Below are 21807 nucleotides of genomic sequence, written 5' to 3' on the forward strand. Positions count from 1 at the left end.
TTTTTTTGATGGGGGGGGGGAGCAATTTTCCTTTTTTTTTTTTTTAAACTTAAATAAATTGTTACAAAATAGACTTTAGAAAATAAGTTACAAACTGTAGCAAAAGGCTCCCCTTCCACAGGCAGCTTTCCCACCCATGGCATTCTCTGAATCTGCCTCTCCCTGCTGTTGGAATTTGGCTGGTGAGGGTGGGCCTGACATCTTGGCCAGAGCCTAGCCCTGGGCAAGAGCATGGTGACCAAGGCTGGGGAAGTAGGTCCTTCAAGAAAAGTGACATGAAAACACATCCCACCCTCTTCTGGGGCAAGAAGCAGACCTGACCCTCTTCCCTGGGAGAGGAGAGATGGGGATGGCCAAGAGAGTCCTGAGTGAAACATGAGATCAAGCCCCTCCCTGCCCACACGCCCCTCTCCAACGGTTTGTTCTTTGGAGACTTCCAAGTTCAGAGGGAGAAGCTGAGGTCTGCAGGCCACTGGGGTGAAGGGTCCAGGAGTGGGGCTGAAGGGGTGGCTGGAGGGGGCAGTGACAAGCCTCCTCTACCTGCTGCTGGTGTCACTGGGGCTCCTGGGGAGAAAGAGGAAGTTGCTGACTAGGTGGAGCCCATGCCTCCCCAGCCCCCGCCCCCTCCCAGAGGTCATTCCCCACATGACCCCAGAGACCCACAAGGCAGGAATCCTGGAACTTCCAATTATCTCCCCAGTCCTGGTTAACTGGCTCCTCACTCATTCCCTTCAAGTCATAAGACATTTTTATCCGGAACCATGTCCTCAGCTCCTACAGAACATCCACCCACTAGCCCCCAGCATGTCTGGCCAAGGGTCTACCATCTGAGGGACCATGGAAGCCACCAGACTGAATGGGTCCTCTCCAGGCTCCCACGCCTCTCCAGCCTCATCCTTCAGTAGGCTGGGTGGAGGCTAGGCTACATGGAGATCCCCTCTGATACAGGATGAGAGATAAGTGCTAATGACTGCTGTTGCCACAGCTTGGCCTGGCTTCAAAGAAACAATTATCTATGACTCAGTCCTCCAGTTAAAGGATGGCAGGGAGGTTTTGCTGGTGGAAATGGTGGTTTGGTTGGATCCTAAAGAGAGATCTGCCACAGAGAGACAGGAAAAGGCTTGACTAAAGGGGAGAAAAAGTGATGTGAGGCAATCAATGTTCACAGAAAAGGACCAGAAATCTCATTTCCAAGAAAAGAAGAGGACGAGAGATAAGCTGATGGGAAAGAGGGCCAGAGAGCTGCCTACTGCCCAGTGACCCAGTTTCCATGGCCGACAGTGAAGCCATGTGGCAGTCCAATCAGCCAAGGTCACGGAAGGGACAGGCCTCAGCTCTCCCCGAACTTTTCAGGCATCCTCCCCACCACTAAGCTGTATGACACAGCCCCGGAACGGTGAGACTTTCGGTTACTGCCCTCCAGGCCTCACTCTGACTCCCTGCATATCCTAGGGAACAGAACCTAGACAAAAATCAGTGGCTTCCCCTCTTTCCTCTGGAAATCACTACTTTATTAGCTCAATCAGGAGGGTTTCCACATGTGGTAGCAGAGTGGTACCCAGCTACCCTTCCCCCCACACTAAGGCATAGGGCCCATTCCTCTCTGGATGCACATCTATCTCTGTCCTTGCCCAGTGCATAAGGCTAATTACCTGATCTGGGGGTTCAGAGCTCAGCTGCTCCAAAGGCAGCACTGCCTAGTTTTTTTTAGTCCCCCTCTCCGAATCTGTATGACTCTCTCCTCTCCACCTTGGAGCTGATCTTACCCTCCATTGTGTGCCCACTTCCTTCTGGGACCCTTCAATCCTCTGCCCAGCCCACTCAGGACCCCATACCAGAGCTGGCCACTGGCCACTCCTCCTGGTGCTGCTGCTGGTGCTGCAGAAAGCTGATTCGGCGGCGGAAGTGGCGGGGACAGTGAGGGCAAGTGAAAGGCCCCTCCCGGGGTGCATGGACCCGTCCATGGCCCTCCAGCCGGGCAGCTGTCCGGAAGGCTTTGCCACAGGTACTGCAGCGGTGGCGCTTGGGGTCCGTGTGAGTCCTGCCATGATTCTTGAGAGAGAGCAGATTGGGGAGAAGTTTGGGGCACAGGGAGCAGGGATAGAGTCCAGTAGTGTGGGCCTTCTGGTGGTTCAGCAGGCTGCCAGCATGGCGGTAGGAACGCCCACACTGGGCACAGCGGAAGGGCCGCTCCTTGTCTTCAGCTGCCATAGAACTTACTCCTTGTCCTTCACTAGCTGGCTCACCATTCTCTCCCGGGGCTTTGGGAGAGTCTGCTGGGGCCTCTTGAGCTTTTTCCGGACCAGGGAGAACCACCCTGTCTTCAACAGTTCCAGCTTGGGGGCTTCTGGCCTCCTCTGTCTGACTTGGCACCTGACTGTGGTTCCTGGAATGAACCTGCAGGTGTGTGGCCAGTTCACGGTGGGCCTGAAAGGTCTTACCACAGTCTGGGCAGGCAAAAGTCTGGGCAGCTATATGGTTGTGGCTATGGCTCTTAGTGGCCATGGGATTTAAGATCTCCTTGGAACAGAGTAGGCAATAGTGGTGGTCTGTTTTGTGGGTGTTGTGGTTCGAGAGGCCTTCTGGCCGGAAATAGGTCTTGCCACACTGGCTGCAGGAATAAGACTGGCTCTCCAGCTGGAGCTGAGAGCCGCTGTCTCCATTGTCCCAGCTTTCCACATAACTCACACTAGGTCCATTGGACTGGGTGTCAGCAAAGTGGCAAAGATGACTGGGGATGCTCTTCCCTGACTTGCCTTCTGGCGTGGTTAATACACGACCCTGAGGAACACAACCTTCACTGGGCTTCTCTAGCCCCCTCTCTCCTTGCCACTCATCTGCCTTTTCCACACCCCACAACAGTGGCTCTGGGGCTTCTGAGATAGCTTCCCTAGTGGGGCTCAGACTGTGCCCTCCTGGATTCCTGGCTCCCTCCTCCAGTTGTGAGACTGACTCAGGTCCACCTGATCTGCCCTCTAGTCCCTGTACACCAGTCAAGTTCCCTTCACTGTCCTCTGTGCCACTGGCACCGCCCTGATCACTAGCCAGCTTTCTGGTCTCCTCATGCTCCCGCAGGTGCCGCTCAAGAGATCCCCGGCCAGAAAAGCTGCAGCCACAAAGGGCACAGCGCATGGCTGTCCGTCGCGACCGTGCAGCACGCCGCCGCCGACTCTCTGAGTGCAGCCTCTGGTGGTCCTTCAGGGCCATGCGGTTGGAATAGGTCTTGGGGCAGGAAGGGCAGCTGTACTGGCCTGTCTCGTGGCTTCGCCGGTGATTGAGGAGGCTGCCGGCATGGCGATAGGTCCGCCCACACTGCCCACACCGGAAGGGCCGATCTTCCCGGGTCAGCTTCCGCGTGGTGCCAGCCCCGTGCCGCTCAGTGTGGACCCGCTGGTGGCTGGCCAGCTGCTTCCGCAGGCGAAAGGCTTTCCCACATTCGCTGCAGCGGAAACGCCGAGGGTCTGCGTGGATGCGCCGGTGGTTCTTAAGAGACATGAGGTTTGAAAAACCTTTAGAGCAGGCCTGGCAGCCAAAGTGGCCGGTCTGGTGGCTCTGCCGGTGATTGATGAGGCTGCCAGCATGCTTGTAGGAGCGACCACACACTTCACAGCTGAAGGGCCGCTCAGAGCTGGTCTCCGTCTGACAGCCCTTCTCTGCCGTCTCCAGCCTCAACTCCATCTCCTCCCCTTTCACCGTGGTCTCCTCCCACGCCTCTTCCTTCACCATGGCCACCTCCTCCGGGGACTCCACTTTCAGTTCTTCCAGGGGCTGTCCCTCTTCTGCTTGCTCTAGCCCCTCTTCTGCCATGTTCTGGGGTTCACTGCCACCTTCCGCCTCTGGGATGGGCCCCACCTGGGGTTCAGAGCCTTTACAACGCGGGTGGTTCCGCAGGTGATTGCGGTAGGCAGCCAGGTTGGGGTAGCAGCGGGAGCAGACGGGACAGACAAAGTCTCCAGTCTGGTGGATCTTGCGGTGGTTGACCAGGCTACCCCCATGGCGATAGGTCTTGCCACACTGATTGCAGCGGAAGGGGCGGGGCTGGGCTTGCAGAAAACTTTCATCCACCTGCATGCAAAGGCTGTCTGCAACGGTGTCATCTATTCCCTCGTCAGACTTGGTGTCTCCATCTTCTCCGGAGACAGAGGTGCCCTCAGAGATAACGCCTGCAACCATCTCTGTGGCATCGTCAATCGCTCCCATGTGGCTGGGATCCTTGTCTGAGGGAGTCTCAGAACTCTGACTTTGATGGTGACGCTCTAGGCTCCTCAGGTCATCGTAGGTCTGACCACAGCAGCCACAAATGTGTCCATAACCTGTGCCGCCCAGCGCCTCCACCTCCCGCTGCAGCTGGTTCAGCAGCTCTGCTTCTGAGAGCTGTAGCAGAGGGCTGTGGGTAGAAGCTGTCTCTGCTGCTCCTTCTTCCCCCTCTTCCTCTGAGCCCTCAGTCATGCCAGAAGCATTGTGAACCTGGCGCTGGTGAAGCCTGTAGCCCGCCCGCCCAGGAAAGATCATACCACACAGGGAGCAAAGGAATGGCTGGGCCGAGGCTGCCTCCCCAGGGCCATGGTTCTGGAAGTGATTGCGAAGGGCAGGCAGAGAATCAAATTCCTTTGGGCAGAGGGAACACTGATAGATGCCTGGTGGGTGGCAGGGCCGGTGGTTGAGCAGCCCAGTGGCATGGGGGAAGGAATGCCCACAGTCAGAACACGTATGAGCAACCTCAACCTGCCAGTCGAGGTCGGTCTCTATGGGTTGGGAAGACGAGTTGGTCTGGTTAGTGGAGGGTTTATGGTCTTCGGCCAACCCAGTGAGGCCATCACAAAAGTCAGTTCCACTGCCTTCCCCATCAACTGGAATGCCCAAGTTGTCAAGGAAACAGGCTTTCTTCCTTTCCAGCCCTTCCTCAGGGCCTCTGCTTTCTTCATCACCCTGGAAACAGGCCTCATCCCGCTCAAGCTCACATTTATTGTTTTCCAATTCAGCCTGGAAACAGTCCCTGTCACTTTCTGTGTTGTCTTCAGTCACACAAGGACTATCCTCCAAAGGCTCTTGGGAAGGGTCCAGGCCCTCACTGTCCTCCAATTCCTGGGCCCAGGTTCCTGCTGGTAGTTCTGCTGGTGGGAGTTTGGCCTCTCCTCCGCCAGCACTGCTAGCCTGCTTCTGATGCCGCCGGCTCTGTCGCCGGCTATGGCGTCGCAGGTGGCTCTTCATGGCAGCCATGGTGTGGAAGTGCTTGGCACAGGCCCCACAACTGAAGTCCCCTATCTGGTGGGTCTGTCTGTGGTTGATAAGGCTGCCTGAGTGGCGGTAGCTCTTTCCACAATCTTGGCAAGCGAATGTCCGAGGTGAAGATGCGGTGGTCTCTGTCCTGCTATTCTCCCCTTCCTCTGCCCCGTGAGTCACACAGTGATATTCGAGGCTCTCCATGTCACAGACACTGGGGGTCCCCTCTTCATCTTTGCAGACACGTCCCTGCTCCCTGTGAGGAGCTGCCTCTGTTCCCACTGGCTCAGGGAGGATCTTCCTGTTGGTGCAGCCGGGAGGCTCTTCAGCCTCAGTCCCTGGGCCTGCACGTTGGCGAGCAGCCTTGCAATGTACTCGCACATGGTTGCGCAGGGCCATGAGGTTGGGGTACTTGCGGGGACAGAGGGAGCACTGGTACTCTCCTGTTCGGTGGCTGTGGCGGTGGTTCACTAGGCTTCCCCGGTGGCGGTAAGCCCGGCCACACTCAGCACACTTGTAGGGGCGATGGTCCAGGATACTGGTGGGGACTTCTTCCTCCTTGCAGTTGGTGTCTGACCCCAGGTCTCTAACACCAGCTACTGGCACAGATGTCTGCCCATCTTCCCCAGCTCCTTGCCGGGGTCTGTGATGAGCCCGAACATGGTTTTTGAGAGCCGCTGCATTGAACAACTGCTTGGAACAGACCGAGCAGGGGTACACACCTGTTTGATGACTCTTTCGATGGTTGATGAGGCTCCCAGCATGTCGGTAAGTTCGGCCACAGTCCCCACAACGGAAAGGCCGATATTCCTCCAAACCTCCATCTTCCAGCTCTCCAGAGCCATTCAGCATCTCCAACTGGTCCCGGCTGCTGTCATTTGTATGTCCATTGGTGATGGGCATCCCCTTTTCTCCCCATGGCTCCTCTTGCCTTTCCGCATCATGGGACTGCTGGTGTTCCAGCAGCTCCCGGGGAAGCCGGAAGGCACGGGGACAGTGGGGACAGTGGTAAGGCCGATACTGGGCGTGGAGTCGGGAATGGTTCTTCAGAGCCATGAGGTTAGAGAACTCCTTAAAGCAGATGGCACAAGGATAGATGCCCAGGGTGTGGCTCTGGCGGTGGTTGGTGAGGCTCCCGGCATGCTTATAGGTTTTACCACACTGATTGCACTTGTATCTCCTCTCCTCCTCAGCAGGAGGGGACTGAGTAGACTCCTGGCTCCCTGTAAAGTTCACTACTGATTCTGCTAAATACTGCTCTAAATTGCTAAGGAGGCTGCTGGCTGGGGTGGGTAGAGGTGGGGCTCTGGCAGTCGAATTGGTGGTGGGGTCCCAGGCCTCCATTTCCCCCTCAGGATCTGGCTGGCTTTCCCAGCCTTCTCTTTGCCTGGTGGGTGGATCTTCCCAAGTGCCTGGCGCTGCCCTGGGGTCAGGCCCAGATTCACAGTCAGGGGTTTCTTTAGCATGTTTTGTCTGGTTTTCCCAGTCTTCCCCAGGCCCAAGTCTCTGGCCCCAAGAGTCACCAGACACTGTCTCACTCTGGAGATGTGGAGTAGCTTCCTTGGGGCGAGGGGGCCTTCGTCTGCGGCGGCCCTCAGGCGCATGAGTCCTCATGTGGCTCTTGAGGGCCATGGGATTGGTAAAGTCTTTGCCACAGGTGATACAGGGGAAAAGGCCAGTCTCATGGGTACGGCGATGGTTGACCAGACTCCCTGGGTGACGGTAGCCCCGCCCACACTGCTGACAGCGGTAGGGCCGAGGAATACTGTCAGCCTCTTCACTGTCCTGATTGGGAGATGGATGGAGCAGTTCTCGGTGTCGCAAGAGTTCTGGGAGGCTAGGAAAATGACGCTGACAATCAGAGCAGCTGAATGAGCGGGGCGGGTCCTCCATGGGGCAATGTGACAGAAACCAGAAACCTGGAGGTTCAAGAGGAGCAGACAAGTAGCAGCAGCATTTTCCTCTGGTGGAGGGGACAAGGCCTAGGAAGAGGAGGAAGAAGGGGCAGTGGTCAAAAGGATGGCCTCAATGAACCTTGCCACTTTTTTTTTGGTCGGTTGTAGGGCTTGAATTCTGGGCCTGGGCACTGTCCCTCAGCTCTTCAGCTCAAGGCAAGCACTCTACCACTTGAGTCACAGCACCACTTCCGGTTTCTGTGTGGTTTATTGGAGATAAGAGTCTCACAGACTTTCATGCTGGGCTGGCTCTGAACCGAGATCCTCAGATCTCAGCCTCCTGAGTAGCTAGGATTACAGACATAAGCCACCAGTACCTGTCTTTAACCTTGCCTCTTGACTATATAAGCAACAAGTTCACCAAAAGCCACCGGGAGGTCTCCCAACTATCAACTAATCTAGAAGTAGCATCATTAAGACTTCCCTAAGTACAAACTCCTCAAATGTGGAAGCTCCTCTTGGCTTAAGTCATCCCCCCACAAAAGAAAAAAAAAAAAAAGAAAAGAAAAATAGTCTACAGAGATCTAATTGACCCTTTTTAAAATTTTTTTCTGGGCCAGCACTGGGGTTTGAACTCAGGGCCTCACCACTTCCTAGGCTACTATTTTGAGCTACAATTCCAGCTTTAAGTTTTGCTGGATATTTTGGAGATGGAGTCTAGTGAATTCTTCTGCCTGAGCTAGACTCAATCAAAATCTTTCAGATCACAGCCTCTTGCATTGCTAGGTGAGAGCGCCACTGATGTCTTGCTAGATCTACTTTCTGATCACAGACCTATTTTGTTTTCAGACTAGACCCAAAGGTCTTAGTGTCCCTGATCCTCTACTCCCAGTAGCTAAAAAAAGAAAAAGAAAAAGAAAGAAAAAGTGATATCTTAAAAAAGGCATGACCAGTAAGATCATACAATCCTTCCTTCATTAACCTTCAGCTATATGCAGTAGCCTGGAAGTGCTGATTCTCCAGCTAAAAAAAAGAAGAGGTAAGTCCAGCTTGTACCCTCATACCTGTAGTTCTTTCAAGTATCACAAGGTGTCCTTCCCAAGACTCCTTGGGTCACTTCCCTTACCTACTTCTCCGGAGCCTAAACTATCTCCCATCTTGAAAGTTCATCCCATTTCAGGTCAAAATTTCATTCCAATCCTCTACCCTTCTCTGATTCACACTGCCTTACCTTCCCATCACCACCAGTTGTCGTGTTTGTTTTGTTTTTTCTTCTTCTTCTACGTCCTCTCTTACTATTGATGACAGCCACTCATGCTGGGCATTCCCATGCGCCAGGCGCTGTGGCAAGGATGGTCACTGTGTCTGACCCTAAACCCTCACCGCTTTGCAATGTCTCGGTCCACCTAGTTTCCACATGAGCTCACCCAATTGGCAAAGGCAGTCTTCCTACCAAAGCTCTGCCTTTCCCAGTAGCAGCCCCTCGTGCCTTCTACACCATCTTGGCCTTTTCCGACCCTGACTCTTCGGTCCCATGGGACTCCAACACGAATCCGACCTCGGATTGCTACACCTCCTCACGGAGCCTGTCCCCGCTGTTCTCACCTCCGACAACTCCTGACGCCCAAGAGTCTCTTTCCCTAAATCAACCACCAGCGAAGTCCTCTGGCATCACTCATCCTCTCTGACAATTTTTTTTTCCTCAGGACCCCCTACCTCGCACCGGCCAAGCCCCTTTTCGTTCCCGCCGCGGGCGCGTCCGTTGGGGAGGGGAGGGGGGGGGGAACCGCGAACGGGAGTGCGCCTGCGCACTGGGACCCTTACCCTAACTGCAGCCGCGCGCCCTAACGGGTAGCTGTGGGAAGGGTCTCATGGCTCCCACATATGCACACTCAGCCAGGGCTCCTGGGAGGTGAAAGCGGAGAGAAAGAGAAGCGGGGGGGAGAGACAAGGGAGGAGGAGAAAGGTGGAGGGAAGAAGGTACAGCTGGTGGGAGCCAGGAGTCAACCCGCAGCTTCGCGGACACTTCCTATTGTTACTAGGAAACAGGAAGTGTCCGGGATGCAAAAGCTTCCCCGAGAAACTTCCGTTCTCCGAACACTTCCTGTCCCGCCTCCAAACAGCTGTCCGCAGACACACTTCCGGCGTCGGGCTCAGGCTCCGCCCAGGCAGGTCAGCGCGCGGCGGTTTTCCTGCGTACTATCTTAGCCACACTTCCGCTCGCCGCCGCTCAAGTCCTTCCGGTGCTTATTGAATAAACGCCGAAGAGGGGAGAAAAACATAATAAAAACGATCGTAATGTCCTGCCGGCCCGGCCACGGCCTTTTGGTGACACTTTTCATGAGGAGCCTTGAAAGACACTTCTCAAGACATATGGGTGAGGCTTCGCCAAAGGAAGTGTTGTGAGATAGAAGCGGATTTAGGTCCCACCGAGCTTGAGAACCTAAGTCTGGCCCGACCTCCCACCTCCCGGCTCTCGGAGACACTTCCGGTGGCCGGGCGGGTGTACATGCTGTCAGTGCAGCCCGGCCTCCCCTCCTTTGGACACCCCGAGACTCCAGGCAAGATGTTTCCCTGCCGTCGCAGCTCGGAGGCGTAAACTTTCGCTCCTTCCTCGGCCGGGGGAAGCTCCCGCCACTTCCGTTCTCTGGCCTGCCCGCCCCGCCCTCCCTGCGTCCCGCTGGGTCCTAGCGCCGTCCTCTACCCTTCCCGCCGCGTCCCGGGCTCGGTGGGTGCGCCAAGCCGACGCCAGCGCCACGGAGCCAGCCCGAGTCGGATCAGGTAGGAGACGCCTGCGACCCGTCGCCAAAGGCCTCGGGCAGCCTCGGCGCGGACGCGATCCAAACTGGCTTCAGTTTCCCTGTGGGCGCCGTAGGAGGACTGGGCTGGCCCGGGCGCGAGCTGCGCGGGCGGGGCGGGCGAGGAGCGGCCCGGGAAGGCTACGGGGCCCAGCATGGTCCTAGAACCCGCCGGCTGTCCCCCGCGGGCCGGCTGCTGCGGACGCCTGAGGTCGGCCGACGATGCTGCCGGCCTTACCCGGTACGGGCCCAGGGGTCCTAGAGCCCGTCTTGTTGCGGGCTTTTGTTTCTGCTTGCGCGGCCTGACAAGCCAGGTCCCCGGCAACCGTGGGCCCCCTCCCCGGCGGAGGCCCTGACCGCCCCTCCCGCGGTCCTAAAGAACGCCATCTTGCAGGCCTTTGTCCTGCCTGCGGTCCTTGGTCCATTCATTTGTTCCTCCCCGCGATCTCCATCGACTCTTGCCACGTTGTGAAAGCTACGTTTTCCTACGGTTTATTCCAAAAAAAAAATGAGTCAGCCCAAGGCCCTGCCCTACAGAGACTGCCTGTCTGGCGACATAGAGAGCGAGGAGCACTGGGCTTCCATAGCTCTTGGCTCCTCCGTGGATTGTCTGGTAGGCCCAAAGGCCGTGCAAACTCCCTTATATTTCGGGGGCCTCGAATTTTTTTTTGCCGATGAGGAAACTGAGGCTCAGAGCGTTGTGGATCCTTGGGGAAGGGAGTAATGGAAGGATGTAAAATGTGTTCCCGTGGGCGAAAGGAAGCAAGGGCAATAGTACCTTTAGAAGTGGGCTAATTTCAGAATGTAGCTGGAGCTTAGGTTGCTTTCCAGAGAGAGGGCACACAGCCACAGAAGCTGAGGCTGAAAAAGGAGTTGGGATCAGGTTGTGAGAGAGCTGACCAGGTATCAGACCTAGAATATGACTAGCGGCCACCTTTAGAGTTCCACTAACTCTCATCAGATCTCTTCTGGTACCAAGGCTTATGTGATGTCTTATTTGTTTAGGATTGGAGACACTTAAATGTCTCCTTTTAGTTCCATTCTCTCACAGACCCTAACCTAGGCTTTTGGGGAATTCAGTCTCTTTACCTGATGAACACGCTCCTTCACTACAACAATGAATGGAATATCTCGGGGCCATATTTGGACTTTGTGAGCTTGAGGGATGAGAAATTCAGTTAATAAACAGCTGCTGAGGGCACTGGTGGCTCACTCCTAACAGGAGACTGAAATCTGAGGATTGTGGTTCAAAGCCCGGCAGGGCAGGGAAATTTGGCAGATTCTTATCTTCAGCTAATCAGTAAAAACCTGGAAGTACAGCTGTGGCTCAGGAATTGAGTGTCAGCCTTAAGCAAAAAAGCTATGGAACAGCACCCAGCCTGAGTTCAAGTCCCAATATGGGCACGAGTGCATACACACACACCAGTTGAAATCTAACCTGCCATCAAAGCAATAGGGAATAAGGGATAGAGAGTCTGATCCAGGAGCTCTGAATACTATAATTACTTTGTTTCTGTATGGTATTACTTCTTATAAGAATGTTACTCTTTTGAGAACCCGTGTGTGGCTCACACCTGTAATCCTGGTTATTCAGGCCGTTTAGATCAGAGGATGGGGGTTAATGCCAGCCCTAGCAGGAAAATAAGTCCCAGTGACACTCTTACCCCCAATTAATCACAGAAAAAGCCAGAAATGGTTGCTCAAGTGGTAGAGTGCTAGCCTTGAGCAAAAAGAGTTCAGGGACAGTGCCCAGGCCCAGAGTTCAAGCCCCAGAACCAGCCAAAAAATAAAAATTAAAAAATGCTGCTCTTGTTGCATTAGGGCTCTACCCTTATGACTTCATGTAATTTTTCTAAATCTCTGTGTCAAAATGTCACAGTGAGGGTTAGGGTTTTAATATATGGATTTGGGAAAAACATACTGTCTTTAACAAACTCCTGAGCAGTTGTGAGCTTAGCTTGAGAAATTTGAGCAGTATACATAAAATGCTTAGAATGACAGTTGGCCACAGTAAGCAGTGTGGGATCCAGATGACACCAGCTGGGTGCTGGTGGTTCATGCCTGTAATCCTACTCGGGAGCCTGAGATATGAAAATCTCAGTTCAAAGCCAGCCTAGGCAGGAAAATCTGTGAAACTCTGATTTTTTTTTTTTTTTTTTTTTAAGGTCGTGGGGCCTGAACTCTGGGCCTGGGCGCGGTCCCTCAGCTCTTCAGCTCAAGGCAAGCACTCTACTACTTGAGTCTCATAGACTTTCCTGCCCAGGCTGGCTTGGAACCACGATCCTCAGATCTCAGCCTCCTGAGTAGCTAGGATTACAGACATGAGCCACCGACGCCCAGCTTCTGATCTCCTATTAACCACCAAAAAAGCTAAACTTGAGTTATGCCCAGTACCAGTACAAAAAATAAAGGAAAAGGAAAGAAGGGCTAGAGAGTAAATAGCAGGGTTACAGATAGCATTAAGAAAGTTAGTCACTGGGGCTGGGGGTTTAGCCCAGCGGAAGGGCGCCCGCCTGGCATGCACAAGCCCTGGGTTCGGTTCTCAGCCCTGGTTAAAAAAAAAAAAAAAAGAAAGAAAGTTAGTCACTGTCATAGGGATGAGTACTTGCCTAGCGTGCTTGAGGCTCTGATTTTTATCCTGTCACTGCAGAAAAGGAAGGAAGAAGTGAATGAGTCAGACCCAAGCATGATGATGCATGCCTGTAATTCCAGCATTTGAGGTAGAAGGAGGAGGATCAAGAGTTGGAGACCAGCCTGTAGAGTTCCAGAACAGCCACACAGTGGAGACCCTGATGAAAGATAGGAAGGGAGGGAGGGAGGGAGAAAGAAAATTGGTCTCTTGACCACTTCTTTGAGAAGTTGTCAAGGACCTGATACCCAAAGGCAACCAGGAGACAGCTATACAAAACTCTTGGGGGAATCATGGAAAGCTGGCCTGGTGGGTGGAGTCTAGTGATGTAGGGGAGAGGGATTAGAAGGTGAGGTAGCAGGAATTAGATGGATTGGAGCCTTGTTGACCTTGGAAAAAGTACCGGTCTTTTTCTTGGGAACAGTGTCATGATTTGGTTTAAAAATCCTCATATGAACAAAAACAGGCAGAGAAAGAGTCCAGCTCCAGGTTTGATGACTTGAATTTGAATCTGGGCTCCTTGATTAGCTCTGTGTCCTTCTGCACAGTTGTGTTTTTTTGTTTTTTGTTTTTTAACTTTGTGGCATCTTGATCTCCATATCTTAAAAAGAAAAAAGTTGTAATAGAACTATATCTTTCTCTAGAATGTGTGCAAACCTAAAGGTATGTGTTTGTTTTGCTTCTGAGGCTAGGGGAAGCAAGAGCAGGGTTAGGCAAGTTCTACCATGAATGACATTCCATGTATTTTGTTCTTGTGTTGGTTGAAGGGTTGCAGCAAGTGTGCTTAAAATACAGATTCTTAACCAGGTGCTGGTGGCTCACACCTGTAATTCTACCTTCTTTGACTGAGATTTGATGATCGTGCTTTAAAACCAGCCTGAGCAGGAAACTGTCCATGGGATTCTTGCCTTTAATCAACCAGCAAAAAATGGAAAATGGAGCTTCAGGGAAAATACTTGAAGCCCTGGTATTGGCACCCAAAATAAATAAAGAAACAAAATAAAATACAGTTTCCTGTGTCCTGCCTAGATGATCATTTTGATGTAGGGATTTTGCAAAACTCACCAGGGTTGGAAGAGTCATCAGTAAACTGAAGTGAGGCTCTAATGGATTGTAGACAGGCCTAACCTATTTGATCCTGTATGGAAATGGGTGCCAAAGGTACAGTTTTCCTTGGGGAATGTTTTGGACTTCTTCCCCACCCCCAGTAACTACTTCATAGATAGGAATATCAAAGCCCAGATCCAGCAAGGGCCAAAAGAGGGCCAGATCTAAGAACCAGTAAGCCCAATCCTCTGAGATATGAAGGGTACTGACTGTGATTGGAAAGCATTTCCATAGGATAAGAGAAGACAGATGAAGTCTAAACTTATAGTTCTGTTCATTGTGAGGCTGATTCACAACTTAAAACAATTTAAACAGCTAGATTCAAGTCTCAGCTACATGAGTTAATAACTACAAGTTAACATCACTTTCAAAACCTCAGTTTATTCATCTGTAAAATGGGCACAGTAGTCCCTACTTTAAGAAGTGATGAATTAGGCAAGGTAGCACATCAGCAAAGGGTCTGCTTCTGAAAATGAAATAATTGAGGGTGGTATTTGTTTCTATCTCATTCAATCCTCTGATCCTGTAAGGTTAAGTACTGTTTTTACCTCTCCATTTTTCAGATGAGGAAACAGGTTCTAAGTCATGCAGTAAATTTCACAAGGTTACATCAGCTGGAGAGCAATGGAGTCAAGATCTGAAGCTGGGCATTCTGGCTTCAGAGGCTCTGCACTTAACCACGGTACTGTCCTGTTTTTCTGGACCTCAGTTCCTTTATCAATGAAAAGGACATTGCTCATGGTGTTGACGTGAAGGGTAAGTGACTTAACACATGAAGAGTGTAGGATACTGTCTGGAATTTGGCATATTCTTAATAGATGTGAGCTATCACTTTTCTTCCTTCTTCCTTTTGCTCAAGACTGATGCTCTACCACTTGAGCCACAGCTCCACTTCCCAGTTTTGCTGGTTAGTTAGAGATAAAAGTCTTATGATTTCTTCTCTCCAGGGTGGCTTCAAACTATGGCCTTCATATCTGAGGCTCCTGAGTAGCTAGGATACGGGTGTAATCTCAAACTCGGAACCACCAATGCCCAGCTCAGAGCTCAAGCCTTTTTATTCATCATCATACCCCCAGGGTACAGTGGTCAATTGAATATAATGAGAACTGAGGTGTTTGTGATTGGAGTCAAAATCCAAAGAGGAAAGTAGGGCTTAAATGAAGGACATGATTTGGGAACAACCAGGGAGCCATGGAAAGTTCTTGTGTAGGGGAGAGGGACCACAGAGAAGCCACATTTTGAGATATCAAATTGGGAGTCTATTGGAGAACGGACAGCTGCAGGTTGACTCCTAGCACAAAGACCTGCTAGCCTTAACAGCCTTAACAAAAGTGTTATATCTAGGCAGAACAAATTGGATGAGCATACTTACATCTAATAAAAGTGTTACACATAAAACAAAGCAAGGAACAAGGGGCTCTGAGCCTCTCTCTCTTTCCTCAGCTTCGCCCTCCTCCTCAATCTGTGTCGTAAGTTAGAAGCCAACCCCTGAGGCACACAGATGAGGAAACTGGCTTATAAACAAGCAGTGATTTTCCTGAGATCTAGTAAGTTATCCCAGGGCTTGAAGTAGAATGGAGGCTGTCTAGCCTCTGGGCACATCTGGCTCTTCTCACCCCTGGCGCTCCCCTCCCCCTCCCCAGCTGCTGCATCTGAGCTCCCTTAAGTGGATCTGCTGTAATCCTTTTCCCTTCATCCCCTTGGGGAGGATGAGCTGGTGTTAAGACTAATGCAGCCATTAATCCTATTTCCTCCCAAATGTGATCCCTGGAGCAGCTGGGTGACTGGTATCTGGGCTCTGGCCCAGTAAGTAGAAACCTCTGCTTAGAGCTGGTGTCCCAAGAGGCCTTGGTAGATCAGATTCATCGATTATGACTGAGAAAGAGGCTACTGACAGCCTTGAGAGCAAATAAATCTCTCCATTACCAGAGTTCTGGGATTAGGAGAACAACTGGGAAGCCAGAGCAGAGGGTGGACCAGGATTCCTGCCTGGGTGGAGTCCCGTACAGCTGTTCAAGGCCAGAATTCTTTGTGAACAGTTGCTTCTCTGAAGGGTTAACCAACCAGACAGGGAGACAGCTTGAATATATTGGGGTACCACATGGTGCCAATTACATTTAGCCAACTGGCTTCTCCTTCTCCCAGACCCAGGTCTGTCTTCCCTGGGAGATTGGAAACCTTCAGGTTAAGAACCACAGCTATTTATACTGAGTCCTGGCATAGTCCTTGGACACTGAGCTGAAGAAGGAAGATGGCAAGACTAAAGGAACCTAGGCATTCGAGACCGCCACAGGATTTCTCCACACTCTGAAAGTTCACAGAGATTGTGGAGCAAAGTGCAGGTAGATCTTTTGGGACCTTAGCACCCACTACCCCCTACCCCAGTCCTTCACCTGGTTCATTCCTAGCCTTGGTGAGCAGATCACAGAGGAAACGGGAACGCTGAGTTTGAGTCAGGGATGGTTGGCAGGAAGGATGTGGGGGTCGTGTGGTTTGTGCCGTCCCAGGTGGATGAGCAGATGAGATTATAGGATGTTTTGGTGAGAAAGCGGGCCTTGAAGGACCATGGCTGTGGCCTGACTTTGCTTCTCTTGCAGAGAAGCCCCACCCACCATGGAGGTGGAGGCGGCAGAGGCCCGGGCCCCAGCTCCTGGCTACAAGCGGTCTGGCCGCCGCTATAAGTGCTTGTCCTGTACCAAGACATTTCCAAATGCGCCCAGGGCAGCGCGCCACGCTGCCACCCATGCACCTGCAGACTGCAGTGAGGAGGTGGCCGAGGTGAAGCCAAAGGCGGATACAGAACCCAAGGCTGAGGAAGCCGGTGGGGACAAGGTGTCAGGGTCAGCAGCCAAGCCTCGGCCTTACGCCTGTCCGCTGTGCCCAAAAGCCTACAAGACGGCACCCGAGTTGCGCAGCCATGGGCGCAGCCACACAGGCGAGAAACCCTTTCCGTGCCCGGAGTGTGGGCGTCGCTTCATGCAGCCAGTGTGCCTGCGCGTGCACCTGGCCTCGCACGCTGGCGAGCTGCCCTTCCGATGTGCACACTGCCCCAAGGCCTATGGCGCCCTCTCCAAGCTCAAGATCCACCAGCGTGGTCACACGGGCGAGCGGCCCTACGCCTGCGCAGATTGCGGCAAGAGCTTCGCCGATCCCTCGGTGTTCCGCAAGCACCGACGCACTCACGCCGGCCTGCGGCCCTATGGCTGCGAGCGCTGCGGCAAGGCCTACGCCGAGCTCAAGGACTTACGCAACCACGAACGGTGAGGGCCCTGTCTGGGGGGCTGGAGTCTGCTTGGAGGCGGTAGCCAATGAGGACTGGGGTGGAGGCTCGCGCAACAGAATGAGCCAATGGGGAGGTGGGCGTGGTCCTTGGGGGGTGGGGCTGGCTTCCTTGGTAGAACTGGGGTTGATCTAATGGGCGGAGCCGATGACTAAAGATGGAGCCTGGGAGAAGTTGGGGTCTGACGGGCAGGTTCTAAGGAAAGCTGGGGAAGGAGCATGATTTAAAGTTGGGCATCCCTGCTTGGTCTTTGGCGAAGTCTGGGTGTGAGTTGGGCTTGGCTCACCCGAGTTTCCAATGTGCAGAGGGGTCTGCTTTTTTGTTTTGTTTTTTACTGTGTATGGGGGTGCAGGTGGGAGGGCCGAAGCCTGAACTCGGCCCAGGCACTGTCCCTTAGCTTTTTTGCTTAAGGCTAGCGCTCTACCACTTGAGCCACAGCTTTACTTCCAGCGTTTTGCTAATTGGAGATGAGTCGCATGGACTTTCCTGTCCAGTGTGGCTTCGAACCGTTATCCTCAGCTCTCAGCCTCCTGAGTGGTTAGGATTACAGGAGTGAGGCACCGGTGCCCAGCAGGGTTTTCTTTTCCTTTTTTTTTAAGTCGGGATCTCGCTGTGTATCCCAGGCCGACCCCCCCAATCCTCTGCCCCCACCTCGGGAGTGCCCTGGGGTTTCTCCCCGTGGCTCTTAGGGGACCTTTAAGGGTGGTCTCTAAATGACAGCTCGGACAGGCAGCAGGGCCCTGGACCCTGGGAGGGTCTGTGGCCCTCACGCCCGGCTCCCCGCGCCCCCCGCAGGTCCCACACTGGCGAGCGCCCCTTCCTGTGCTCTGAGTGCGGAAAGAGCTTTTCTCGCTCGTCGTCGCTCACGTGCCACCAGCGCATCCACGCGGCGCAGAAGCCCTACCGCTGCCCGGCCTGCGGCAAGGGCTTCACGCAGCTCAGCTCCTACCAGAGCCACGAGCGCACGCACTCGGGCGAGAAGCCCTTCCTGTGCCCGCGCTGCGGCCGCATGTTCTCCGACCCGTCCAGCTTCCGGCGCCACCAGCGCGCGCACGAGGGCGTGAAGCCGTACCGCTGCGAGAAGTGCGGCAAGGACTTCCGGCAGCCGGCCGACCTGGCCATGCACCGGCGCGTGCACACCGGCGACCGGCCCTTCAAGTGCCTGCAGTGCGACAAGACCTTCGTGGCGTCCTGGGACCTCAAGCGGCACGCGCTGGTGCACTCGGGCCAGCGGCCGTTCCGCTGCGAGGAGTGCGGGCGCGCCTTCGCCGAGCGCGCCAGCCTCACCAAGCACAGCCGCGTGCACTCGGGCGAGCGCCCGTTCCACTGCAACGCCTGCGGCAAGTCCTTCGTGGTGTCCTCCAGCCTGCGGAAGCACGAGCGGACCCATCGGAGCAGCAGCAGCGAGGCTGCGGGGGCCGCCCCCCAGCAGGAGCTGGTGGTGGGGCTGGCCCTGCCGGTGGGCGTGGAGGGCCCGGCCGCCCCAGGGGCGGCGCTGGGGGACCCCCCGGCCGGGCTGCTGGGGCTGCCCCCGGAGTCGGCCGGTGTGATGGCCACGCAGTGGCAAGTGGTGGGCATGACGGTGGAGCACGTGGAGTGCCTGAACGCGGGCGGCGCGGAGGCGCCCGGCCCCATGGGCGAGACGGGCGAGGAGGGGGGCGGCGAGGAGACGGACGAGAAGCCCCCGCAGTTCGCGTGTCGCGAGTGTAAGGAGACCTTCTCCACGCTGACGTTGCTGCGGCGCCACGAGCGCTCGCACCCGGAGCTCCGGCCCTTCGTCTGCACCCAGTGCGGCAAGAGCTTCTCAGACAGGGCCGGGCTGCGCAAGCACAGCCGAACCCACAGCTCCGTGCGCCCCTACGCCTGCCCGCACTGCCCCAAGGCCTTCCTGAGCGCCAGTGACCTGCGCAAGCACGAACGCACGCACCCCGCGCCCATCGAGACCCCCGCTCCCCTGGAGCCCCTTGTGGCTCTGCTGGGAATGCCTGAAGAGGGGCCAGCCTGAGCCCGCCGTCCCCCCATCCGCGCCCAGCGCGTGTCTCCCGAACTGCCTTGTGCCCCACCCCACCCCCATCTCCCCAGCTCGATCTAGACTCTGGGTAACCTATTCTTGGGCAACTAGCTCACCTGGCTGCACCCGAGAGCTGGCATGCTGGAGGCTGGGCGCACTTGTGAGGACTGAAGACCCCTCATTAAAGCATCCACTCCGACACCGGGTCCTCTAATGTGTTCTAGTTGGGGTGAGTGGTTGGGAGTTTGAGCATCAGGTAAGGTTCAGTGGAGACCCCTGAACTGACCGCAAAGTAGAAGGGTTTTTAGATGCATGGTTTCCCAAGGAATCTTAAAGGATATCTTGGGACAAAGGATTCCGTGGCCAAGTCGGCACAGAAGGCCCTCGGCCCTTGGGAATTCCTGGTGGTTCCACGTTGTATACATTGAAGGCATTAAATCCTGTACCAACAGATCTGTTTAGATGTGTTTGTCCACACTTTGGACCATGGAAACCTTTTACTGAGTAATGCTACTTCTTCTGTCCTTTTATGGATAATTAATGGAGGCTCAGCATTTACCTCCTGTAAATAATGGTGACAAACTAGAAAATATACTTGAAGGAAGAAAACACTCCCATGCACAACAATGAAACCCATGAATTACAAAGGAAAAAAAGCTCACAAGAAATGTGCAAACCCTATATGAAGAAAATGATGAAGTAATGAGGACATGAATGGAAAAAGTTGTTACTAAAAGGACTGGGATTTAGCTCAGTGGCAGGACTTGCTCAGCATGTGACTTCTATCCCCAGCACTGGGAGAATAAAAAAAGTTTGATCCTTAAATTCACGGCCATTCTAGAAGATTTCTTTTCTTCCTTATTTGTATGCATGTTTTACATCCTTAGCAAAAGAATCCCAGGATTTTTGCTTTCACATGATTGTCTTTTTTTTTTTTTTTTTAATGGCTTTTGATGCTAGTTAAGGTCAGTACATAGAAACCAAAATGACAGGTTTGGAAGCTATTTTGCCATTTTTTTTAAGTCTTTGAGCTGCAGGTCAAATCTAAGACTGATCATTCCGTACCTATTTAACCTGCCTATGAGGTTCACAGTGATTTTTCTAGCTCTGTGATCACATCAGTGATTTTAAATTCACCAGTGTAGCTGTTTTGTCAGTAGCTAGACACTGATGATGAATTTGGGGCGTTGATAGCTCATGCCTGTAATCCTAACTACTCAGGAGGCTGAAATCCAAGGTTTACAATTCAAAGCTATCCTAGGCAGGAAAGTCTGTGAGATTCTCATCTCCAATTGACCACCAAAAGCTGAAAGTGGAGCTATGGTTCAAGTGGTAGAGCACCAGCCTTGGCAACAAAGCAAGGGACGCCCCAGATCCTGAGTCTAAGCCTCAGTACCAGCATGTATGTATGCATACATACACATGAGAAATTGGATGATGACTTTGGAGCATGGTGCAGTAAGACCCTGGCATTTGTCTATTTTGGAATACTCTGCAGAGCATCTCCCAGGATATCTTGTGTGTGCCATTACGTGGCATTGAAAGATGGCAAAAAGAACCCAGAGAGTATCTTTTTGACAGGGTGATTGAACCCAGGGTCTTTTATATGCAAAGTGCACACCACACCACTGAGCTACTCCACACAACACATTAAAGAAAAAAAAAAAAAGGTGTATAAATCCATGAATGGAGTGAGACAGGATTTTCTGAAATAACCCTGAAGATTTCTGTGACTTAAGTGTGACTTTTGGAATGAATCTGGAGAAGACTGCTACATAGCTTTCTTTGAAATATATCGATTGTGAAGCCTAGATTTAATCTCTAGCACAAAAGTGAAGGGGAAAAAAGTGTCAAGCCAGGCGCTGGTGGCTCACACCTGTCATCCTAGCTACTCAGGAGGCTGAGATCTGAGGATCTCGGTTCAAAGCCAGCCCAGGCAAGAAAGTCCGTGAGACTCTTATCTCCAATAAACCACTTGAAAACCAGAAGTGGCGCACTGTGGTAGAGTGCTCACCTTGAGCTGAAGAGTGTAGGGACAGTGCCCAAGCCCAGAGTCAAGCCCCACGACCGACCAAAAAAAAAGTGTTAAGTGAAAAACACAATAGGAGGATAAGATTTGATGAAGGATGGCAAAGTAAAATGTGGAACCATTTGATTGCGTGGTTACTATATGTGGTTGGTATGTTCCCCTTTGGTCCAAATTACACACAAGTGCTCAAATTCTTGCAGAATATTTCCAGATTACTCAAGAATTGATTGTAATTTCTATCCACGAGGGCCTTCCCATTTATAAACCAAAGGTCAGGATAAACCAGAGCTTCCTTTATGTGCTTTTTTTCTTTCTTTCTTTTTTGGTGCAGGTACCTGGGCCTGAACTCAGGGCCTCCCACTTGCTTGAGTCTCCCAGGCTTTCCTGCCCAGACTGGCTTTGAACTTTGATCCTCAGATCTCAGACTCTTGAATAGCTAGGATTACAAGTTGGAGTCACCAGTGCATGGCTCTTTGTTTGCTCTTGCTTCAGGACTTGAGGCCACCATGTTGGCAGTGTCAGGAAGTGACCAGGGTGCAGCCCATTTCCAGACTCACATGCCAGTCACGAAGAACAGTATAGCAGGTGGTCACAGCTGGGCCTGGGACATAGGTGGCACCAGGAGCCATGTGTCATGCCTAAGCCTCTAGATTCAAGGTAAGAGTCTTTAGGCTGGGTACCAGTGGTTCACATCTGTAATCCCAGCTACTAGTCTGAGACTTGAGGATCATGTTTCAAAGCTAGTCTAGGCAGAAAAGTCCAGGAGATTCTTATTTCCAGTTAGCCACCAAAAAGCTGGAAGTGGGAAGTTGAACTGTGGCTTAAGTGGTAGAGT

The 21807-nt window shown here is 53.0% G+C and overlaps 2 protein-coding genes across 8 annotated transcripts; one reads left to right on the forward strand and one right to left on the reverse strand.

The window, feature by feature from the left end:
* Positions 1 to 25: 25 nt before the first annotated feature.
* LOC138814942 (zinc finger protein 646-like) lies at positions 26 to 9265 on the reverse strand. 4 transcript variants are annotated; one of them, XM_070004080.1, is made up of 3 exons: positions 8943 to 9265; positions 1836 to 7205; positions 26 to 564 (listed from the first exon to the last, which is right to left on the reverse strand). In XM_070004080.1, exons 2-3 carry the CDS (start codon positions 7114 to 7116, stop codon positions 443 to 445), a joined length of 5403 nt encoding a protein of 1800 aa, XP_069860181.1. In that variant the 5' UTR covers positions 7117 to 7205; positions 8943 to 9265; the 3' UTR covers positions 26 to 442. The 4 variants fall into 4 exon arrangements, with proteins under 4 accessions (XP_069860181.1, XP_069860180.1, XP_069860179.1 ...); XM_070004079.1 differs by lacking the exon at positions 8943 to 9265 and adding an exon at positions 8724 to 8921; XM_070004078.1 differs by lacking the exon at positions 8943 to 9265 and adding an exon at positions 8350 to 8921.
* A 34-nt stretch (positions 9266 to 9299) lies between these two features.
* On the forward strand, positions 9300 to 19768 carry LOC138814943 (zinc finger protein 668). Of its 4 annotated transcripts, XM_070004083.1 has the most exons (6): positions 9303 to 9899; positions 12082 to 12136; positions 14216 to 14408; positions 15798 to 15994; positions 16250 to 16912; positions 17728 to 19768. In XM_070004083.1, the coding sequence occupies exons 5-6, from the start codon at positions 16266 to 16268 to the stop codon at positions 18935 to 18937; spliced, it is 1857 nt and encodes a 618-aa protein (XP_069860184.1). In that variant the 5' UTR covers positions 9303 to 9899; positions 12082 to 12136; positions 14216 to 14408; positions 15798 to 15994; positions 16250 to 16265; the 3' UTR covers positions 18938 to 19768. The 4 variants fall into 4 exon arrangements, with proteins under 4 accessions (XP_069860185.1, XP_069860184.1, XP_069860183.1 ...); XM_070004082.1 differs by lacking the exon at positions 12082 to 12136; XM_070004084.1 differs by lacking the exons at positions 12082 to 12136; positions 15798 to 15994 and having other exon boundaries at positions 9300 to 9899.
* The last annotated feature ends 2039 nt before the right edge of the window (positions 19769 to 21807 follow it).

The sequence above is a fragment of the Dipodomys merriami genome, unplaced genomic scaffold, assembly GCF_024711535.1.
Source record: "Dipodomys merriami isolate MVZ:Mamm:240054 unplaced genomic scaffold, mDipMer1.0.p SCAF_62, whole genome shotgun sequence".
Taxonomy (NCBI): Eukaryota; Metazoa; Chordata; class Mammalia; order Rodentia; family Heteromyidae; genus Dipodomys; species Dipodomys merriami.

Bases quoted from the DNA above. Each gene is read 5' to 3' on its own strand.
- LOC138814942 (XM_070004080.1), bottom strand. From the start codon at position 7,116: ATGGAGGACCCGCCCCGCTCATTCAGCTGCTCTGATTGTCAGCGTCAT. The intron at 565-1,835 runs GTATGGGGTCCT...CTTTCTCCCCAG, and splicing joins GTGGCCAGTGGCCAGCTCTG to GAGCCCCAGTGACACCAGCA.
- LOC138814943 (XM_070004084.1), top strand. From the start codon at position 16,266: ATGGAGGTGGAGGCGGCAGAGGCCCGGGCCCCAGCTCCTGGCTACAAG. The intron at 16,913-17,727 runs GTGAGGGCCCTG...CGCCCCCCGCAG, and splicing joins GACTTACGCAACCACGAACG to GTCCCACACTGGCGAGCGCC.